We start from the raw sequence: 24,136 nt of genomic DNA, 5'->3' as shown, positions 1-24,136 counted from the left end.
CGGAAACTTAAATAATCACCCTGTCAATTACTCGCACAATAAGCCAACACTGAGCCTAATGTTTATGATATAGATGTATATAACTTGGTTTATTCATACATGCGATTCTTAACAGAGAAAATGATAGAAAATGATAACCATGAAATGGTATTCACAGTAACACATTATAACAATCAGAATGAGGAAACATTTACCGGCATTTCTCAACCTTCATTTCCATTTCAATACCAAGAGTACTTCCTAACACAAGCTCTGCCAATTAAGTCGACACATCCCTGAACAACATCACCCTTATACTACAAGTCTACAATCCTTCCGAGTTATAAAGGCTCGTTATTCACGAACTTGTTCCAATACTTATGTTGTTTCCAAACACGATGCATAGAATCCAAAGGTATACCCTTTGTCTCCGGCACAAATAATGCAACAAAGATGGTCATAATCGCGATCCAAGCGGAGTAAAACAGGAATGCTGTAAACCTGAACTTACATAGCATTGCTAGAAAGGTTTGCGATACCACAAAGGTTGTCCCGAAATTTACAGCAATGCTTATACTTAGACCGGCTGCCCTGATCTTCAATGGATATATTTCACTTGGTACAAGCCAAGTTAGTGGACCCCATGACCATCCGAAACCAGCTGCATATAAGCACATTAGTACTAGCACTAGGATTGCACTTCCCTTCGACATTTGACCCGTTCCTGACATCCCGATTGTTGCTGCTAGAATCCCTGCCACCGCCACCTGAACCATGGAAGACGAGTTCATCATTAAAGTTCAGTACTGAAAAGAGCCTAGACTCGAAAGACCGCTTTGCTAGGTCTAGTTGTAGAGAACAAGGCTTTAAGGAGTGTGTTTGGATTGAGGGATTTGGAAAAGAAAGGGAGGGAGAGTAAGGGATTTAGAATCCCTTGTTTGGATAGAAAATCAGGGTGGAGGGATTTGGAGGGATCCATTTTCCCTCCTCCAAGTCAAATCAAAATCTTTTCACAATAGTCAAGATTTGGAAGGAAATTGTATCCAAATACCCACACCTCAATTCCCCTCCCCTTCCTTTCCCTCCCTTTCTCGTCCCTCCTTTCCTCTCCCCTCCCTTTCCCTCCACTTTTGCTATCCAAACACACGGGTGGAGGGAAAGGGAAGGGAGGGGGATGGAGGGGAGGGAAAGGGAGAGAAGGGAAGGGGAGGGAGAATGGAGAGGTGGAGTTTTCCCTCCAAATCTTGCCTATGTTGAGGGGAAACATTTTGACTTGGAGGAAGGAAATGGAGGGATCCATTATCCCTCCCCTCCAATTCCCTCCACCCTATTTTGCTATCCAAACAATGGATATTGCTTCTTTCCAAATCCCTCTCCTTCCTTTCCTTCCAAATCCTTCTATCCAAACAAGACCTAAGTGATTCACAGCGGAAAATGCGAAATATTTACCTGACAGATGAACATCTGGACACCTCCTTGTAGGAACAATACCCTTCTACCAAACCGATCAACAAGAAAAATCGAAACAAGATTTGAACCCAAGTTAACCAAACCCAAAATAATAGCGGCGATCAAGGCAGAGTCACTTCCAAACCCAACTGACGTAAACAAAACCGGAGCATAGAACGCAATGACATTAATCCCGGTAACTTGCTGAAAAAACGGAATCAATATCCCTATAACCAATTGCGGTCTATAAACCCGCTTGAATATACTCATAAAAGGCTCCTCACCAACTGATTTCGCTATTTCGCTAGCTTTAATCAGCTCAGACAGTTCAGCATCAACATTATCCTTGCCACGTGTCTTTACTAAAGATTGTTTCGCTTCCTCAACTTTGCCACGTGCCACTAAACTATTGGGTGTGTCAGGTATGAAAAGGGCACCAACGGTCATTACGACTGCAGGTACTGCAGCTAATCCTAATGATACCCGCCATCCCCAAGTTATCTTTGATGTGGCGAAGTTGATGCAGTTAGCTATCAGTATACCAATGCCTATGAAAAGCTCGAATCCTGTATTGAACGCCCCACGCCATTTTGGTGGGGCCACCTCGGATAGGTACACTGGTGCAGCCTGATTAGTGAAGCCAACACCGAATCCCAATAAAAGGCGGCCAATGATAAGCATTGCAATGTTAATTGAAGCACCATTTATAAGAGCACCAAGAAAGAAGGTGCAACCACCTAACACCATAGTGAACTTTCGGCCATACGTGGCAGTGACACGACTAGCCACCACCGAGGCAATTACTCCGGCAATGTAGAGGGAAGAAGTGAATGAAGTCAGTAATTGGCTATCATACACACAATACATGTTGGTTTCAGCGTTCGCTGCGTTCTTCAATATTGACGGGAAAAATTCTTGTAGGAAGGGCACCATCATTGTTACACCCCCTGTTATCAAATGTAAGACGGTTATACAATAACATCATTGTGACACAGGCTACAATACCTTATTGAAACATCACTAATTCTTGTTTAAAACGGATATGACAAATCCTGTCTTAAACAATAAAACAGGTCAAATAGATAACTTTTGTCTATCTATCGAATTTTTTGGTTAATGGGTTGGGGGATTAGTGTCCACTTCAAACTAGTTTGCCCCAATGGTCCACGTCATCACTTTTTATTTTTATTAGCCAGTTTTTATACGAAACCACTAAGAAACCTAGCGGCATCACCTAGTTTTTTTTTAATAGAATAGGCAAAAACGCTAGGAATCCTAATGGCTTACCTTCGTTATTTATTTATTTATTTATTTTTATATATAAAAGGCGAAATCCGCTAAAGCCGCTGGACTTCTTAGCGACTTACCTTCTTCACTTAAGCCAATGCATTAGTTGCTGGTATCCAATTAGGGGTGTGAAAATTAAGCAAAACAGCTAGGTTTCTTAGTGCTGTCGTATAAAAAATGGAAAAAAATAAAAAAAGGTGACGCGGATCAATTGGGGCAAAATAGTTTCAAACGGACACTAATTCCCCAATTAGTTTCCTAAATAACCTCTATTACCCAAAAAATTCTCATCTATCTATATAAAGTAGTATTTGACCCAGTTTAGATTTAAGACGGATATGACCGTCTTCACGGGATCAAGTGTTGCAACATATATACAACAATGAACATGAGTATTAACCGAGACGGTACCTGAAATGCCAATGTCATAGCCAAAAATGAGTCCACCGGAGGCAGCAACAATGCATGTTATCACCACCACTGACGTAATCCGACCATCATAATCGCCATCAGGTACTCCGACTTCCGCCGCGAAACCTCCGCTAGTCATTGTATTTTTTTCTAACAACTTTTCTCTTCTGGAATTACCACCACGTTGGTTAAAAAGAGATTGCAACGTCTTTAGCGTAAAGAGTGCATGAAAGGTAGGTCAACTAATGATGTAATGATAAAACTATTAATTAGAACAGTAGAATAACCATCTACTTCTTCCAATCTAATCTAATATTTCCCGAGACCCGTGTAATGACATGTTTTTGTGCGGTTATTCTTGGAAATAATTGGGAGTGTTTATAAAAAGGAAAACTAAAGGGCGTCATTGAGTGACACCTAATTTGGACGCCACCCTCTCATATGGAGTGAGTGACAGTGCAGATCCTCTATCGCATTTCGTGTCCCATCTTGTGTCTCATTACTTTTTTTATTGACACATAAGCACTTTGAGACATATTATTACCACATATATTATCTAAAGTGTGATGTGTCAAGATCTTAAGGTGATGGGACACATGATGAGATATAAAAGTGGGACAGGTGATCTCAACTCGGGTGAGTGGGGACCCCTTCAATTAAAAATGGATATTTGGGCGTCACCGGGTGTCATAATTGCTAGAATATGTGTAAATATGTTGATATTTTTCATATTATCTCCTTCCTAATTAATTGCTTGAATATGTGTAAATATGTTAATATTTTTCATATTATCTCCTTCCTAATTAGTTTTATATCCTTCCTACTTTGATGTAAATTAGTTGACTATATTCTAGGCTAATTTATCTCATTCCCATGGGATTGTAATTTGTATTTATACTGCAAAGTTTATCAATGACAATCAACCATTAATCTTTTCTTATGGTATCAGCTAGGTTACGATTCTCTAAATCGCTTCTGCTCCCCTAGTTCTCAACTTATTCCTTCCTCTGTAATCTTCCCGACCTCTCGTCAAATTAACAGAATGCCCAACAACGCAACTAGCAAGTCATCTTTTCATCCCGCACTTGCCGTCAATAGCATTCGAAACCACATTACCGTCATTCTTGGCATGGATAATGACCAATATTCTCTATGGGTTGCTCTATTCACGAATCACGCAAAATCTAATCGCGTGCTTCATCACATCATTAAATCGAAAGGGGCCGCTCGTAAGCCTCCTTCAACCGATGATGATGATAAGGAATTATGGGAAACTCTTGATGCGACGGTTCTGCAATGGATTAACTCCACCGTCTCCAATGATCTATTGGAGACAATTGTCAAAACTGACACCACTGCCATGGCAACGTGGGATCGTCTTGCTGACATTTTTCAAGACAACAAGAATTCCAGAGCGGTGACGCTCGAGCAAGAATTTTCTCACATCGACATGATTGATTTCCCATCCGGCCTATTGTCAACGCCTCAAATTGTTGGTTGACCAACTCAAGGACGTGGGTTCCCCTGTTTCTAACAGCCGCCTTGTTCTTCAAATGGTGTCGGGTCTTAAAGATGCCTATCATGGGGTTGGTACGATTATTCGGTAGGCCGGTCCTCTTCCTGCATTTTATCGTGCTCGATCTATGCTACATTGGAAGAGGTCGGTTTGCCAAAGAGGCTGCCTCAAATTCCTCGTCTACTCTCTATGCTCGGGGTTCCTCGGATGGAGATGGTGGTTCATCTTCAATGGCTGCAGTCCCCTCTCATTCCAAGGGCGGGCGCAACAATGGTGGCAAGAAAGAGGGCAACGAATCTAAGGGTGGTAAAGGTATCAATGGTAATGCGAAAAACCAAGGAACTGTCTCACCATAGGTCGTCTCCCCTTCTCAAACTCCTCCCGTTCCGTGGACGGGTACCTATGGTCAGTGGCCATGGCCCTCATCTCCATGGGGTTATCCACCTTGTCCATATCCCACCGGTCTTTAGATGAGGCATGGTATGTCATATCGTCCGCAACAGCGTATTCTTGGTCTGCGTCCTGCTCAAGCATATGCTACAGCTACTGATGGTTCCAACCCATCTCTGGCGGACATTGAAGCCGTCATGTATACTTTCGGGTTGACTCCTCCTGAGCCGTGGGTTATAGACACGGAGCAACTTCCCATATGACTGCGAACCAAGTTAATCTTTCGTCTTTTGTTAATTTGAGCATTTCTAATGGTATTGTCGTCGGTAATGGTCACTCTATTCCAATTAAAGGTTATGGTAATGCTACACTACCTAAACCACATTCACCTCTAATCCTAAAAAAACGTCATATACGCGCCTAACCTAGACAAAAATTTAGTGTCAGTACGAAAATTTACGACTGATAACAAGGTCACCGTTGAATTTGACCCATTTGGCTTTTCTGTGAAGGATTTGCGGATGAGAATTCGTCTAATGAGGTGTGATAGTCGGGGCCAGCTTTATCCAATCACTCAAAACTCCATGTTAGCCGCACCACGTTCCCATTTTGCTGCTTTAACATCGTCACTTTGGCATGACCGTTTAGGTTACCCTGGCGCACCTATTTTATCGGTTCTTAGGAAAACTAATTTTATCAATTGTAATTTGAATTCTAGAATATTGGTTTGTCCATCTTGCTGTGTTTTGATACATCTACTTCACGTACTTATATGCCGTTTGATATTATTCGTTGTGGTCTTTGGACGTCGCCCGTCCTTAGTTCCGCAGGTCACAAGTATTATTTATTGATTTTGGACGACTATAGTAATTTTCTATGGACTTTCCCGCATGCCACAAAATGTGAAGTCAGTAATATCCTCTTAAAATTTCACAACTAAATCCAAACTCTATTTGAGCGTAAAATTAAATCTATACAATGTGATAAGGGACGGAGTTTGTCAGTGGTCTTTTCAAAAGTTTATGTGCAACTCAAGGACTAGTTTTTTGCTTGTCTTGTCCGAACATGTCCTCTCAAAATGAAAAGGCCAAACGCAAAATTCGATCCGTCAATAACATCGTTAGAACTCTCTTGTGTCACGCATCTGTTCTTGTCAAATATTTGCAGTACGCTTTAGCTATGGCAACATATCTCTCAAACATAATTCCTAGCAAACCACTTGATTATAACATTCCAACTTCTTTGCTATATCATCGTAAACCGTTGTATAGTAATCTTCAAGTTCGGTTGCCTTTGTTTTCCCCTCATCCCTGCCACTACTATGAACAAGCTGCAACCCCGGTCCACTCTATGTGTTTTTTCTAGGCTACCCACAAAGTCATCGTGGTTATATATGCTTTGACATGTCGTCTAATAAAATAATTGTTAGTCGTCATGTCATATTTGATGAAACCGTCTTTCCTTTCGCAAAGCTTCATCCCCTTGCTAGTAACACTATGATTTTTTAGATGACGAATCTTCGTCATATGTTCTCCGTCACTTAACCTCACCCTTACATACCCCCACAGCCTACAACTACACCACCTCGAACCCCTCTGCACACCTCACCAAGCCTCCCTGACTCCCCAATTCAATAGCCCACCCCACCCTCGGCCACTGATCAGCAGCCCCCTCGCCCTCGGCCACTGATCAGGGAGCCAATCCTTCTACTACAATACCACGAGACAACCTCAACCCGTGTCTTAAACAAGCACCATGTGCTTGGTACAAACGATTTGCGGAATATGTCACACGCATTAGCTTCATCTAAAGCAAGGTTGATCACTCCTTGTTTGTGCTTTGTCAAGGTACTGAACTCCCCTACTTCTTACTTTATGTAGACGATATTATTTTGACATGTTCAACCACTCGGCTTCGTGAAACCATCATGTGTCAGATTCGTTCCGAATTCGCTATGAAAGACCTTGGCTCGCTCCATTTTTTCTTAGGTATTTCGGTTAAAAAGCACTCGTCTAGTTTATTTTTATCGCAACTCAAATATGCTGAGACGATCCTTGAACGCGCTGGTATGTTTTCTTGTAAACCGGCTGCAACTCCCGTGGACACTAAGCCTAAGCTCAGTGCCACTACCTCCTCGCCTTGCGACGATCCTAAGCTCTACCGCGGCCTTGCTGGAGCATTAAAATACCTCACCTTTACACGGCGCGACATATCATATGACGTGCAACAGGTGTGTTTTTTTATGCACAACCCCATGAATGAGCACATGAATGCTCTCAAGCGTATACTCCGCTACGTTCGTGGAACTGCTGCCCACGGGTTATGGATTAGACCGTCTCTGCCCAAAGCTTTTACGGCCTACACATATGCTGATTGGGGTGGTTGTTCAGACACGCGACGTTCCACATCTGATTCTGTGTATTTTTAGGCTACAACCTTATTTCCTGGGCCTTGAAACGTCAACCTACTCTATCTCGTTCGAGTGCCGAGACTGAGTACCGTGGTGTTGCCAACGTTGTTTTCGAATCATGTTGGCTCCGCAATCTTTTGGTTGAACTCCACGTACCTATGCCTAAAGCCACATTGGTCTACTGTGACAATTTTAGAGCCATTTACCTTTTGGGTAACTCCGTTCAACATCAGCGAACGAAACACATCGAAATGGATATCCATTTTGTGCGCGAAAAAAGTAGAACGCGGTGAAGTTCGGGTTCGTCATATTCCGTCTCATTATAAGATTGCTGACATATTTACTAAAGGCCTTCCTTTGGTCTTATTTGATGATTTTCGAGACAGTTTAAACATTCAAATACCTCCCGTTTCAACTGCGGGGGAGTGCTAGAATACGTGTAAATATGTTAATATTTTCCATATTATCTCCTTTCTAATTAGTTGTATATCCTTCTTACTTTGATGTAAATTAGTTGACTATATTCTAGGCTAATTTATCTCATTCACATGGGATTGTAATTTGTATGTATAGTGCAAAGTTTATCAATGATAATCAACCATCTCCTTTAATAATGTAGAGTTTTAATCACAAAATCTCATTGAAGACGGCATGCATCCGTCACTTTGAAGTGACGGATACCATTTCCTCTCACAAATGACCCAAATAGAAGAGAGAGGGAAGCACATGGAGGTGCCCCCACCTTGTCCCCTCTATCCGTTTTGTGAGTGACATTACCCGTCACTTGCTCCGACCCGTCTTCATCAAGACTAATTGGGTTTTAATAAGGTACTTGCAATGACATCATTGAAATTAAATAAAAGAGAGTGGGAAGACGGGATCGGATTGGAGGAAGTATAATGTTGTATATGATACGAATATACGATAATACTCACGTACTAGTTTGAATGCTCGTGCGTTGCAACGGGGTAATTAGCTTATTTATAAAGCAAAAAAAATGTTATAAGCGTTTAATGTTTACATTATATGTCTAATGATTTGTTTACATATTATTAAAATATCTCTTTCAAAAAAAATAAAAGTTCAATATATATGTGGGTTAACACTTATTTATAATCATATAATCACCCCACCTTATACTAATGTTTCGATGTGGGACAATTCTACTATTTATAAGTAATATATTCACAAAAATTGGATTTTTTTTTTCTAATGTGGGACAATTCTAATATTTATACGTAATATATATTTATCAAACCTGCATTATTTTTCAATGTGGGACAAATAACATACTCAGAATTACACCATGTTTTTTGCACTTAGTTCGACATCCAACCAGATCTCGAATACCGAATACAGACAATTGGTACTCATTATATCTAATAGTTATATTTAAATTTAATAATATGATCAAATACTCTCCATTAATATTTGTACCGTTGTTTTTCTTCAAAAAAAATTTAACATAATTGAGATACGGAAATTTCCCGTGGTACCCCTTACTTTTGTTAGATTTTCCATGTTACCCCTACTTTTAAAAATCTGTCTATGGTACCCTTGAGGTTCCATTTTTTTGCCCATGGCCACTAATGTAAAGGTTGTTAAATGGACGTTAAGTTTGATGGCGTGGCAATAAAATAACAATTAAAAATAATACCCCCTTTATTGTTTTATTGGTACGGATATCTCTCTTTTAAATGCAAATTTAATTAACTATATCATTATAATATTGCAAATTTCTCATGGTAACCTTGAACTTTGATAGATTACACATGCTACCATGGACGTTTGTTTTCTTTTTTTTTTTATCATATTTAAAATATGTGCAAATGATAAGAACCTATACTCTAATGATAGAATATTTTTTAACACAATTCTAATTATATTATTTAAACATAGTATATTTACCACACCTACATTATTTTTCAATATGGGACATATAAAATTATCTATAGGTAGAAAATATAATGATATAAACTTTTAAGAGCTCTCCAAGACAATACTTAAGCGACTCAAAAGATTTTGGGTTGATGCCTAAGTTCCAAGGATGCTCATAGAATCACCCATCTTATGCTATATTTCGATGTGGGAAAATTCTATTTTTTATATCTAGTATATTTATCACACCTATATTATTTTTCAATGTGGGAGATATAACATACTATGAAATACACCATCTTTAATATGTGCAAATTATATGAAATCTATATATACTCTAATGATAGCATTTCTTACCATGAATCTAATAATATTATTTTCATAATTTTTTTACCGACATTATTTTGTCAAATGAAATTTAAAAGTTTTTATATAAAAATTAGAAACATCACTTGAATATAAAATAAGAAATACATAGTATATATTATAATAACTAAAAGATTTTCCAAACATTAACTTAGGTTAGAAATCATTATTGTAGAGAGACAAAGAATACAAACTCTTTTAAGAGTTATCTCTGACAATACTTAAGGGAATCAAAAGATTTTGGGTTATGACTTCTATTTATAATCATAAGATCACCATGCCTTATGGTAATCTTCCGATGTGGGACAATTATAATATTTATACATAGTATATTCACCACACTTACGTTACTTTTCAATGTAGGACAAATAACATATTAAGTACACCATTTTTTTTGCACCTACTTTGACATCAACCCGATTTAATAATAAGACAATACAATACAATACAATATATACACTCTAGAAACTTGAATCTTAGAGAGAGAAAAAACTCTCTAAAATGAGAAAACCAAAAAAGAAAAAACCAAAAAAAAAGAAAACCAAATCTTAAACTAAGAACACATTCAAGAGAAGCTCTCCCCGTCTCTCTTCATGTGTCTTCAGCTCTTTCTCCTCTTTTGATTGTACCCTTTATGTTTAGTAAAGTTTATGCAAATGTTCCGTCTTTAGACATTAGCTTTCATTTGCATATCAACATCATCCCAGTTTTCAGATCTTATATTTCTCTCTTCTTTGAGAAATTCGTTATTAGGATTTTGAATCTACGTTGCTCAAGTCCTTTTAATGGTTATCCATCTTGTATTCGGTGCTCTAGGGCGTGTGGTCTGCTTTCGATTAACTACGGCGGTATTATCGATCGTCTGATTGGGTTGCTGCTTCCGTTGACGGTTGGAGGAGATCTCGAGATCAAAAGTATTCCGTTGAAGGCCGGAGTCGATGACGACTTGGTGGCTCACTATGTCTCTATCATCCTTGTTGCAGAAGCATGGGTCCGTTCCGAGAATACTTTTTTGGCCTGGGTTTTCTCGGTATCGGAGGAAGTCGATTTGGCTTCTTTTTCTTCATCTTGGTCACAGTTTTCAGGAGTAAGTTGTCTTTCTCCTCTCAATTTGTCCATTCTTGAGGCGTTGATCTATTTGGAGACCGGTTTTTCGCCTATTCCTTCGAAAGTATTGGGATTTTGTAGAAACCGTAACATAAAAATCGAGTCGTCCGTTTTTGAGGGTTTCGTTTCATTGGATCCTCTCCTTTTGTCTAACTCTTCAGTTTCTTTTTTTGTGGACATTGATTTGCTCTCCAAATTAGACCCGGAGAGCTTTTATCAGCATTTTGTCTACATTAAAGAAACTTTGGCTTTAGACTCCCCCCAAATCAGAATTTCTCTTGTCAGTATGGTTTCATTTCAGAAAGTTAATTTTAGCTTTGGCATCAAAATGTCGATTTTTGTTGCTGCTATAGAATTCATGCTGCTACTATTTTTTCACAGTCTTGTAATCTTTAGTTTTGCTGAAGAATTTATGGAGAAAATTTTGTTTATTATTGAGGATGTTTTTTATCTCTTTGATAATCATGTGTGTTCTTGGTGGCCTCTTATGGGGAGCTTTATGAATTTTGTTGAGTTATGTGACCATCAATTATGCTGGGTCCAGCTGTTTTTCTTAATTTTGGATCTCTTAGGGGGAGTACTTTCTGTTGTACCTAACCCCACTTTGGCTTTTCTTTGGTTGGTTATACTCTCTGCATTTTCTATAGCATTTATTGGGAACTTGTTTTCGTATCATCTTGTATTGAGCAGCTGCTTTGGCTATACACTTCTAAGTGTTTTTAATCTCCTTGACTTTGGTGAGTTCTTTATCCATCAGCTATGTTCTTGGCGGGGGTTTTGTTTTTACCTCCTTTTCTTGAGCAAGTCTGAGTTTCAAGTTTTTAATTTTTATGGGAGACCTTTTGCCTGGGTAAAAGTAAAAATTTGCTCCAATGAATGTAAGACTATACTTACTATCCGCTACACATCTCACTTAGCACGTGATTTTGGTTGGATATGTTGGTCTTTATTGTTAGTAATTAAAGCATTTTGTGACATAGCCATGTCGCTAGTGCATCTTTTCAACTTAATATATTTTTCATGAATATTGCCTTTTGGAACGTTAGGGGCACTAAAAGAAAAAAATTTGCAGAAGAACTTAATTTCTTTAGCTCGTCTAATGGAATTAAAATCTTGGCCATTTGTGACACCAAATCAACCTCTAAGCCTGAACCTTATTTATTAAATATATTTGGGTTTAATAATTGCGATTTTATTCCTAGTTTAGGACTATCGGGTGGTATCTGGCTTTGCTGGAAAGAGTCTATTTCCATGACTTTTTCTTTAAATGTCACATTTAGATCGACTAGATTCATTGCTTGTGAAGTGTGTGACTTAGCTAATAATGTGAAATTTTGCCTCATTTTTGTTTATGCTCCAGCCCAACCAGCTGAAAAGCCGGAGTTTTGGAACGAGTTCCAAAATTTTATCCTTAGTCTTGATTTGCCCTTTTTACTATTAGGGGATCTTAACGAGATTAAAAGTCCTAGTGAAAAAGAAGGAGGTGCTAAGGTCACTAGTGCGCGTTGTGTAAGGTTAAAGAACTTTTTAAGTAATACTAATTGTGTAGATCTCCCTTTTTCTGGGAACTTTTTCACCTGGAGAAAAAAGAAAACGGGTTCTGAAAATGTTTTTGAAATCCTTGATAGAGCCATAGCCTCTCCTAATTGGATGAGTATTTACCCAAATATGGAGTTTATTCACCATGCTTTCACTAGTTTTGACCATTGTCCGATCTCTATAAAGTTTCATAATCAAAACCTCTTTCACAAAAAAGCCCCTCCTTTCCGTTTTGAACTTATGTGGACTTTACGGAATGATTTCAGTAAAATGGTCAAAAGTTGTTGGCAATACCAGTTTCAGGGATCTTATATGTTCTGTCTCTCCCAAAAATGCAAATTGCTAAAACAAAAGGCTAAGAAATGGAATCAGTCTACTTTTGGAAATATTTTTAGACAACTTTCAATTGCTGAAAAAAAGTTGGAAAATATACAAAATCAACTAGGTACATCTCATATCACCAATTTAGAAGTCGCGCAATTGAGATGGTTGAAAAAGCGCGATGCATCGCTTGACTATAAACGTGTTTATCGGCAACAAAAAGCTCGTATAAACAAAGCTAATTTTGGAGATAATAATACCAAGTTTTTTCAAACTCATGCCACGATTAGACGTAGTAGAAATGGCATTAAACAGTTTATAAATAAGAATGGTGCTTGTATTACTGATCAAAACCTCATTAAGCAAGAAATATCCGAGGAGTTTAAACTTAGGTTTGCGAAAAATCATCTTTGTAATTTCGACAAGAATGAGGATTTTAAGTCTGTTTGTGGTTTAATTACAGACGAAGATAACATTTTTCTTACAGGTAATATTAGTAGGGAAGAGGTTAAACAAACCGTGTTTAGTTTAGCCGCAGAGATAAATGCCTGTGTCCCGATGGATTTCTGCAGAGTTTTTTCAAAAATACGGGATATTGTAGGAAATTCATGTCACTAAAGCGATTTTAGCATTTTTTCATCGAGAAATTACTAAAAGAAATAAATCATACTTTCATAGCATTGATTCCTAAAATTGAAAATCCTCAAACTGCAAACCATTTTCGCCCGATTAGTCTTTGTTCAACAATTTATAAAATTATTGCAAAAATCTTGACTAATCGTCTTCGAACTGTCTTGCATAAGATTATACACCCGTTTCAAGGTGCTTTTACACCCAATCGCTTCATTCAAGATAATATTCTTTTAGCACACGAGATTTTCAACTCGTTTAAACGTAAAAAAGGCAAAGGAGGTTGGATTGCAATTAAACTTGATATGGAGAAAGCATATGACAGACTAGAATGGAATTTTATCGAGGAAACTTTTAAGCAAATGGGTTTTAATGCTAAGTGGATTTCATGGATTATGGCATGTATAAACACTGTTTCTTACTCAGTGTTAGTAAATGGAACACCGGGAGACGTTTTTAAACCCACTCGAGGTATTCGACAAGGAGACCCACTTTCGCCATATATATTTATTATGTGCGCTGAGATTTTAGCAAGATCTCTACAAAAAAATAGTGATGTTAGCTCTAGTGACATTGGTATTAGAATTGGGTCCGGGGTAGAGAAAATTCCTTTTCTCACTTTTGGGATGACACTATCATTTTCGCTAAAGCCTCTAACCAGAGTTGTAGAACTATTAAGTCTATTTTAGATAAATTTTGCACGATTTCCGGACAATTTGTTAATTTTGACAAATCCACTTTTCAATGCACTAGAAATATTGAGCGCTCTCTTCGTGAATCCTTTAGAGGCATTCTTCATATGAACGAGGAAGCTCATTTGGGTAAGTATTTAGGATGTCCTATAATTGATAGCAGAGTGACTAAAAATACTTTCGAGAACATTATTCAATCTTCTTGCACTCAATTATCGAAATGGAAAGCGAATTCTCTATCTCAAGCAGGTAGACTAGTTCTTATCAATGCTAATTTAGCCGCGAAGGGAACTTTTCAGATGCAAAGCTTCCTCCTCCCTTCATCGATCCATAATAGATTAGATAAGATTAATAGAGACTTTCTTTGTAATAAGAATCCTTCCCAGCGTTCTCCTAATTTGGTTGGTTGGCATAAAGTTTGTTTACCAAAGTCGGTTGGCGGTTTAGGAATTAAATCTTCTGAAGCAGCTAATAAAGCTCTTCAAATGAAACTTTTATGGAAGATTCTTATGGATAAGGAAAGTATATGGGTCAAAGTGGTATCTAAAAAATACTTGAGAAATTGTTCACTATTTGATCATAAGCCTAATTCAGCCTCTTCTTGGCAATGGCGTAAACTAATGAGTCTTCGGACTCTGTTTAGAAAAGGACTGAGATGGCAGGTAGGTAATGGTAGCAATATTAAGTTTTGGTCTGATAATTGGGTTTTTTCACACCCACTTACAAGCAGTATGGTTGATGATGAATTGATGATAGTAACCGTGATCTTAATCTTTTGGTTAAAAATTTCATAACCTCAGACAAGCAATGTGAAGTTTGTAAATTATCTAGTTTAGTGAATAACGATATTGTTAATCAGATTACTAACATTCCAGTGCCACATAATGATATTCCAGATACCCTAATTTGGGGGCTGTCCGTAGATAGAAATTTCTCTACCAAGTCAACAACTTGGTTAGCGCAAGATTTGTTCGATCAAGCTCTTGACAAATGTGAATTTCAGTGGATTTGGAAATTGAATATTCCTCCTAAATTGAAATTTTTTCTTTGGAAAGCCTGTGTTGACGGCCTTCCAACGAAAAGTAGACTTCTCATGAGTCATATTGATGTCCCACCTCATTGTTGTTATGTGCAACAACCCTATTGAAAACAAAGATCATTTCTTTTACGAATGTCCCTTGATTGGGTCTGTCATCCAAGACCTGAACATTATTAGTTTCAACGAGTTTTTGTCAAATTATGATACTATTATAAGTCAAAATTTTCTAACGAAACTTAATTATCTCAAGGATTTAATTTCAAAAGATGACTTTATAAAGATTATCTTTATTTGGTGGAATGCATGGTTCCATAGAAATGATATTATCTTTAATAATGTTAATTTAAGTACCAACAAACTTATTACTTTATGTAATAATAGCACTAAGACATGGAATGTGACTAGATTTAAGGATCTCAACAATCCTGAGGTAGAAGAGTCAGCTAGAAACAATTCTAGTAAGGAAGAGATTTGGTGGGAAAAACCTACAAACGGTTTTCTAAAGCTAAATTTTGACGGATCGAGAATAGAAGGTAATAAAGCTGCTTTAGGATATTCTTTAAGAGATCACAATGGTAAAATCGTTTTGTTGGGAGCAAAAAAGTGCGGATCCAATAGTATCCTTGTTGCGGAAGCGCTTGCTTTAAAAGAAGGTATTTTAGCAGCTAAATACTTAGGAATCTCAAAGTTAATTGTGGAGGGTGATAACTTATGTGTTATTAACTCGATTCGAGGTACGTGGCAAATTCCGTGGGAAATTTCTAGTATTATCAAGGATGTGAAATTAGACCTTCATTTTTTCGATGAAGTAATAATTAAACATTGCTTTCGTGAAGCCAACAAGGTTGCTGACTTCATGGCTTCAGTTGGACATTCATGTCCAACTCTTTCGAGGTGGTTTGATAGCCGGTGGCTTCAACTTACCTCCCTCATTCGAAAGGATGAGATAGATTGGTCCTACCCTAGAGGATCAACCTAGTTTTCTTACCTAATCAAAAAAAAAAAAAAAATATATATATATATATATATATATACTCTAATGATAGCATTTTTTTGTCACAATCTAATTATATAATTTTCATACGATACTTTTTTTTCAAATGAAATATAAAGTTTTTATATCAAAATTATAAACATCACTTTAATATAATATAGAAAATGTATATATATATATATGGGACATTTCTATTATTTATACATAATATATTCACAACACCTACATTATTTTTCAATGTGGGACATATAACATGCTAAAAAGTCTATATCTTTTATATCAAGAAATTTTGGATTAATACCTAAGTTTCAAGGATGTCTCCTATTTATATTTATAGAACCACCATACCGTATACTATTATTTCAATACATAATTTAATTATTTAGACGTAGTATGTTCATAATGCTTACATTATTTTTCAATGTGAAAGATATAACATACCAAGAAATACATGTCTCTTCTTAAAAAACCACTATTGTATACATATTATTTTTCTTTGAAGGTAAAACCACTTAGTCTCGATCATTAGATATGGATCTCTACATCGTACATATAACGACTCATTAACGCTCTATTACTACATTAATAAGACAACCATTAGTAAAATCTTTAGTTTTGTATTATGTCAGGAGACTACCATTAGTAAAACCTTTAGTTATTTTTTGATTTTCTTGTTCATGTTCTTAACTTTTTCCCGGGTAGTTCCCAACGATTTCCACTGTATTTTTTATATCATATCGTAGATAATGATAGAAAATCTTAAGAGCTCTTTAAAACAATATTTATGAGACTCGAAAAATTTTGGGTGAATACATAAGTTCCAAATATGCATCCTATTTATAATCATAGGATCACATCACCTTATACTAATCTTTCGATGTGGGACAATTTTACTATTTATATGTAGTATATTCACCACACCTACTTATTTTCCAATGTAGGACAAAACATACTAAAAAGTACACAATTTTACGTATTAAGAAGTACATCATCTGTAATATGTGCAAATAATATGAAATTTATACTCTAATGATAGCATTTTTTAACACAAAGCTAATTATATTATTTTCATACTTTTTTTAACGATATTTTTTTTTCCAAATGAAATGTAAAAGTTTGATATAAAAATTGGAAATATCACTTAAATATAATTTAGGAAATATACATATTATAATAATTAAAAAATTTTCCACTTTATTTTTTACATCAAAAATTATACTTTCCTAAATTGATTTTTGTTGATGTGGACACTCTCAGATCGCTCGAAAAAACTCTCTTTTACTATATATAATTTATTTATTTTGAGTCCATAAGTCCTCTTGAGGACCATTAGATGGGAAAGATGAAGGGCAAGGATTGAAAGCAAAAAAAAGGAGATTAATCCTAATTAAACACTCTCCCTCTCTACTTTTACTAACCCACATTAATCAAACACTAATCTACTATATATAATTTATTTTTCCACTCACTTATCTCTCATTCACATAATTCATTTCTCCACCCTCTCTCACAAACCCAAATAAATTCAAAACCCAAATAAATTCAAAACCCAAATAAATTACTCACCAACCCAACCCCATCAACCACCGCCGCCTACCCTCACGGCCACCACCCACCCCCGTGGCCACTGCCACCCACCCCTACACGCCTCCTCTTCTCCCCCACGCCTCTAAAACCACCAACCACCTCCGTCGCCTGCTGTGGCCCCACCAGCCACGACCGCCGCTTACCCACAACACTGCCACCACCGCACCACGACCCACCACGCACCATCATCTCTCTAAAACCACCAACCATTGCCTTCCTCTACCCTTTCTTCTTCTCCTTTTTCGATTCCAGATCTGCCATTTTTTTTTTTTTTTTTAAATTAGTGAGCTGGGGTGTTATGTTTGATTTGGTCAAACATTGTTTGTGTTTTGTTTTTTTGTGTTCATGGTTTTCCCTTTCGTTTTTTTTTTTTTTTTTTTTTTTTTTTTTTTTTGTCTTCCTCATCTCTCTATTTGTCGGATGTACCTTTTTTTTTTTTTTTTTTTTTTTTTTTTTTTTTTTTAAAGAATTAGTAGGCTGGTTGTTGTGTTCATGTGTTTGGTTTGGTCACATTGTTTGTTTTTGTTTTTTTTTTTTTTGTGTTCATGGTTTTCTTCTCTCTTTTTCTCGTTTTTTTTGTCGGTAATGTTGGTGTTGTTGGATGTCGGTGGTGGTACGGGTGTTGTGGGTGAACTCCTTTTTTCAGATCTCGTTTCATTTTTTTTTTTTTGTATTTTTGTTTGTTTTTCAGTTTTGGTGGTGTTATTATAAATTATATTTTGATTTTAATATTAAATCTACTGCTAGAATAAGACCTTTTTCTGTTAGAATAACACTTTTTTCGGCTAGTATAACACTTTTTTTCTGCTAGAATAACACTTTTTTCGACTAAAATTACACTTTTTCTGCTAAAATTACATTTTTTGTTGTTGTTAGAATTACACCTTTTTCTGTTAAAATCACACTTTTCTCCATTAAAATTACACTTTTTTCGGCTAAAATTACACTTTTTGGTGTTAGAATTACACTTTTTTCGGCTAAAATTATACTTTTTTTTGCTAGAATAACACTTTGTTCGGCTAAAATTACACTTTTTTGTTGTTAGAATTACACTTTTTTCTGTTAAAATTACACTTTTTTTTTGCTAGAATAACACTTTTTTCGGCTAAAATTACATTTTTTGTTGTTAGAATTACACTTTTTGTTGTTAGAATACACTTTTTTGTTGTTAGAATTACACTTTTTTCTGTTAAAATTACACTTTTTTTTTTGCTAGAATAACACTTTTTTCGGCTAAAATTACACCTTTTGTTGTTAGAATTACACTTTTTTCGGTTAGAATTACACTTACCTCTACTGGACTAATGTTACACTCTCTATGGACTTGGTTATATTCTCATATTCTCATTGGACTAATGTTACACTCTCAATGGACTAAAATTATATTCTCATTAATTTGAAATTATATTTTTCTAGACTAAAATTACACTTTTCTGGACTAAAATTACATTCTCATTGACTAAAAATAACAATCTCATTGGACTGAAATTACACTTACCTGGACTAAAATAACACTTTTTGTCATTAAAATAACACTCGTAAAATGCTAAATTACAATAACTTGTGATAAAATGACAAAAATTCAAAATATTATTCGTTAAAATCACTCGGAAAAGATTGAAGTTAAACTTGTAAAACGCTAAATTCTCGAAAATATTCCTTAAAATTACACTTTTTGCTGTTAGAATTACACTCGTAAAATCTTAAAATGTCGAAAACTTGTCTCGAAAAAAAAAAACGAAAAAATCGAAACAGTCGAAAACTTGTCTCAAAAAAAAAAACGAAAAAAACCAAAACAGAAAAAATGTTAACAAAATTTTCATAAACTTTGAAGTATAAGACAAAATATGGTGTTAATTGTTTATGATAATGTATTAGTGAATGTATTATTAAAACTAGAGAGAGAAGTGAATTAATTAGTGTTAAATGTGTTTTTTACTTTCAATCTCAACCTTCCACCATGCATGATCCAAGGGTTGTGGGAGGGACTTATGGACTCAAAAAAAAAAGGGACTTAGAAGAACTATATTATATATATATATATATATATAGAGCAAAGTTCTTCTATATATATATATATATATATATATATATATATATATATATATATATATATATATATATATATATATATATATATATATATATATATAGAGCAAAGTTCTTCTAAGTCCCTTTTTTTTGAGTCCATAAGTCCCTCCCACAACCCTTGGATCATGCATGGTGGAAGGTTGAGATTGAAAGTAAAAAACACATTTAACACTAATTAATTCACTTCTCTCTCTAGTTTTAATAATACATTCACTAATTCATTATCATAAACAATTAACACCATATTTTGTCTTATATTTCAAAGTTTATGAAAATTTTGTTAACATTTTTCCTGTTTCGGGTTTTTTCGTTTTTTTTTTTCGAGACAAGTTTTCGCCTGTTTCATTTTTTTCGTTTTTTTTTTTCGAGACAAGTTTTCGACATTTTAGGATTTTACGATTGTAATTCTAACAGCAAAAAGTGTAATTTTAAGAAATATTTTCGAGAATTTAGCGTTTTACAAGTTTAACTTCAATCTTTTCCGAGTGATTTTAACGAATAATATTTTGAATTTTTGTCATTTTATCACAAGTTCTTGTAATTTAGCATTTTATTTAGTGTTATTTTAATGACAAAAAGTGTTATTTTAGTCCGGTAAGTGTAATTTCAGTCCAATGAGATTGTTATTTTTAGTCAAGGAGAATGTAATTTTAGTCCGGAAAAGTGTAATTTTAGTCCAGAAAAGTATAATTTCAAACCAATCGAGAATGTAATTTTAGTCCATTGAGAATGTAACATTAGTCCAATGAGAATATGAGAATATGACCAAGTCCATTGAGAGTATAACATTAGTCCAATAGAGCTAAGTGTATTTCTAATGTAAAATAGTGTAATTTAACAACAAAAAGTGTAATTCTAACAACAAAGAGTGTAATTTTAGCGAGAAAAAAAGTGTAATTCTAGCGAAAAAAGTATAATTTTAACGAGAAAAAGTGTAATTTAACAACAAAAAGTGTAATTTTAGCCGAAAAATGTGTTATTCTAACAAAAAAAAGTGTAATTTTAACAGAAAAAAGTGTAATTCTAACAACTAAAAGTGTAATTTTAGCCGAAAAAAATGTTATTCTAGCAAAAAAAAAGTATAATTTTAACAGAAAAAAGTGTAATTTTAATGGAGGAAAGTGTGATTTTAACGAGAAAAAGGTTAATTCTAACAACAACAAAAAGTGTAATTTTAGCAGAAAAAGTGTAATTTTATTCGAAAAAAGTGTTATTCTAGCAGGAAAAAGTGTAATTCTAGCCAAAAAGTGTAATTATAGCCAAAAAAAAAGTGTAATTGTAATTCTAGTAGAAAAAAAGTGTAATTTCAACCAAAAAAAGAGTAATTCTAGCAGAAAAAAGAGTAATTCTAGGAGAAAAAATGCACATCTAAGATGAAAATCAACAAATAACCTTAGATCTATTTATTAGATCTAAGACTAAAATAAAACGATCTAATATAACAATAATTGAAGAAAAATGAGAAGACGACATTTTAAATATATCTAAGATTAAAATTAAAAGATCTCACAAAATTAAACAACTTATGTGAGATCTTTTTTTTCGATCTATTTCAAAAACCTAGATCTAAAATTTTAAAAATAATAAGAAGCAAACACTAAAGGAAAAAAAAAAAAAAAAAAAAAAAAAAAAAAAACTGAAAACAAAAACGAAAGGTGTGAGGTTGAAGCTGGCAAATATTAATACATACAAAAAAGACAAAAAAAAAAAGAAAAAAAAAAGAAATGATCGTGAAAGCAAAGCAAGAAGAGGAAATGAATAAAAACACCACCCACCATTCCACCAACCCAACTTTTTTCAAAAAACAAACAAAAGTCGTCCTTTCTTAATGTCTAGGAGAAATGAATGAGTGTCGTTTTTTTGTTGCAGGTGTAGGGTGGCTGGGTTTTGGTGGTTGGGTCTTTTTTTTTCAGATTTAGGTGGCTGGGTTTTGTTGTAGGTGTAGGGTAGTGGTAGTGGTGGTGGTAGGATGGGTGGTCGTGGGTGGGTCAGAGGAAAGGGTGACAGTGAGTGGTTGTCGGGGTGGTCGGCAGAAAGAGGACGGAGGACTCGGCATGGGGGAGGTGCAAGGGCGGCAGATCTGGGGGTGTCGGCTTTGTGGTGGAGTTTGGTGGGCGGCGGATTTGGTGTGTGTGGTGGTGGCGTGAGGGTGGTGTCGGGTTGTGGGTGTCGGGGTTGTGGATGTGGCCGTGAGGAGGTGAGGCTGGGTGGTGTTGGGATGGAGGGTGAGGGTGGTGGTCGGCAGTGGGGCCGGTGGTGGTGGGTGGGAGAGTAATATGGAGGGAATTGTTTTTATTTTTTAGATTTTGAATTATTTGGGTTTGTTAGGATGAGAGTATTATTTGGGTTTTGAATTAATTTGGGTTTTAGAGAGGGAGTAGAGAAGTGAATTGTGTGAATGAGAGAGAAGTTGGTGGAAAAATAAAGGTTATATAGTGGATTAATATTTGATTAGTATGGATTAGTAAAGTAGAGAGGGGGAGTGTTTTATTAGGCATTAATCATCCTTTTTTTGCTTCCAATCTCAACCCTCCATCTTCCTCATCCAATGGCTCTAAGGAAGACTTATGGACTCAAATGTAAGAGGTGGACTTAGATGATCTTTACACTATATATATATATATATATATATATATATATATATATATATATATATATATATATATATATATATATATATATATATATATATATATATAGAGAGAGAGAGAGAGAGAGAGAGAGAGAGAGAGAGAGAGAGAGAGAGAGAGAGAGAGAGGAAGGATCAACTAAGGTCACTTATATATTTGAGTCCATAAGTTCTATTATGAGCCATTGGATGGAGGGAGATGGAGGGATGAGATGAACCCACCCAAAGTCATTATAGAAGCTAATTAACACACTTTACTAATCCACCCTAATTAATCACTAATTTACTATATATTTGTTTTCTACCCACTCATTTCTCTCTCATCTCACACATTTCATTCTTCTCTTCTCTCAAAACCTCAATAAAAAAAAACCCAAAAAATCCAAATAAATAAAAAAAACCCAAAAAATCCAAATAAATAAAAAAAACCAAAAAATCCAAATAAATAAGAAAACCCAAAAAATCCAAATAAATCAAAAAATCCAAATAAATCACCCACTCCTCTCATCTTCATTCACCACCACCAACCACCACCCCACCCGACACCAACTAACCACTCACCACCCCCGCCGCCGCCACCCCACCGCCGCTGACTTTTTTTTTTTTTTTTTTTCAACTTGATTTTTTTTTTTTTTTCGTTTTGTGTTAATTTGTATGTTTTGAGTTGTTTTTTCCATTCATTATTTCTTTTGTCTTTTATTTTATTTTAGTTGTCTTTTATTTTGTTAGTTCTCATTTTTTATTCATTTTCTTAAATCTCTTCTTGTTATACGTTTTTTTTAAGATTTCGTGTTTTAAATCTCGTTTTTTTTTTGTGAGATACTTTTTTTTCATCTAAGACAAAAATGGACTAAAGTTATACAAAAATGAACCAAAGTTATACAAAAATAGACCAAAGTTATACAAAAAAGGACCAAAGTTATACAAATAAGGACTAAAGTTATACAAAAATGGATCAAAGTTATACAAAAATGGACCAAAGTTATACAAAAATGAACCAAAGTTATACAAAAATGGACTAAAGTTATACAAACATGAACCAAAGTTATACAAAAATGAACCAAAGTTATACAAAAACTGAACCAAAGTTATACAAAAATGAACCAAAGTTATACAAAAATAAACTAAAGTTATACAAATATGGATTAAAGTTATACAAATATGGACTAACTTTAGTCCATTTTTGTATAACTTTCGTCCATTTTTGTATAACTTTGGTTCATTTTTGTATAACTTTAGTAGTCCAATTTTTTGTATAACTTTAGTCCAATTTTTGTATAACTTTAGTCTTTTTTTGTATAACTTTGGTCTATTTTTGTATAACTTTAGTCCATATTTGTATAACTTTAATCCATATTTGTATAACTTTAGTCCATTTTTGTATAACTTTGGTCCATTTTTGTATAACTTTGGTTCATTTTTGTATAATTTTAGTCCAATTTTTTGTATAACTTTAATCCTTATTTGTATAACTTTAGTCCTTATTTGTATAACTTCAGTCTAAATTTGTGTAATTTTAGTCCAAAATTGTGTAACTTTATTCCATAAGAGTATAACTTCAGTCATTTTTTGTATAACTTTAGTCCAAATTTGTATAACTTTAGTTCAAAATTGTATAACTTTAGAACTATAAATTCAAATTTGAAACAACACATAAGAAGATGATATTAAAAAAACCAATAAGTCAAAAAAGTACAATAAAAAAACTTCAATAACAATAATAAAAAATTAACCAATAATTAAAAAAAAAAAAAACAAATAACAAAAAAAAAAACCAAAACCAAACCAACAAAACAAACTTGAATGGTTGTATAACTTCAA

The 24,136-nt window shown here is 34.9% G+C and overlaps 2 protein-coding genes across 2 annotated transcripts; one reads left to right on the top strand and one right to left on the bottom strand.

Moving 5' to 3' along the window:
- On the bottom strand, window positions 1–3,348 carry LOC141596410 (sugar transport protein 5-like). The gene is made up of 3 exons (XM_074416557.1): window positions 3,127–3,348; window positions 1,429–2,375; window positions 1–746 (listed from the first exon to the last, which is right to left on the bottom strand). The coding sequence occupies exons 1-3, from the start codon at window positions 3,263–3,265 to the stop codon at window positions 321–323; spliced, it is 1,512 nt and encodes a 503-aa protein (XP_074272658.1). The 5' UTR covers window positions 3,266–3,348; the 3' UTR covers window positions 1–320.
- An 820-nt stretch (window positions 3,349–4,168) lies between these two features.
- On the top strand, window positions 4,169–4,627 carry LOC141594674 (uncharacterized). Its single transcript, XM_074414672.1, has one exon. It carries the CDS (start codon window positions 4,169–4,171, stop codon window positions 4,625–4,627), a length of 459 nt encoding a protein of 152 aa, XP_074270773.1.
- The last annotated feature ends 19,509 nt before the right edge of the window (window positions 4,628–24,136 follow it).

The sequence above is a fragment of the Silene latifolia genome, chromosome 8 (genome assembly GCF_048544455.1).
Source record: "Silene latifolia isolate original U9 population chromosome 8, ASM4854445v1, whole genome shotgun sequence".
NCBI classification, from domain to species: domain Eukaryota; kingdom Viridiplantae; phylum Streptophyta; class Magnoliopsida; order Caryophyllales; family Caryophyllaceae; genus Silene; species Silene latifolia.
This window is presented reverse-complemented; position numbering and strand designations above follow the sequence as displayed.

What these genes read in the sequence shown, in the direction of transcription:
- LOC141596410 (XM_074416557.1), bottom strand. Translation starts at nt 3,265, where the DNA reads ATGACTAGCGGAGGTTTCGCGGCGGAAGTCGGAGTACCTGATGGCGAT. An exon ending in CTATGACATTGGCATTTCAG is followed by an intron (nt 2,376 to 3,126) that starts GTACCGTCTCGG and finishes ATTTGATAACAG; the next exon opens with GGGGTGTAACAATGATGGTG. An exon ending in TCCAGATGTTCATCTGTCAG is followed by an intron (nt 747 to 1,428) that starts GTAAATATTTCG and finishes TCCATGGTTCAG; the next exon opens with GTGGCGGTGGCAGGGATTCT.
- LOC141594674 (XM_074414672.1), top strand. Translation starts at nt 4,169, where the DNA reads ATGCCCAACAACGCAACTAGCAAGTCATCTTTTCATCCCGCACTTGCC.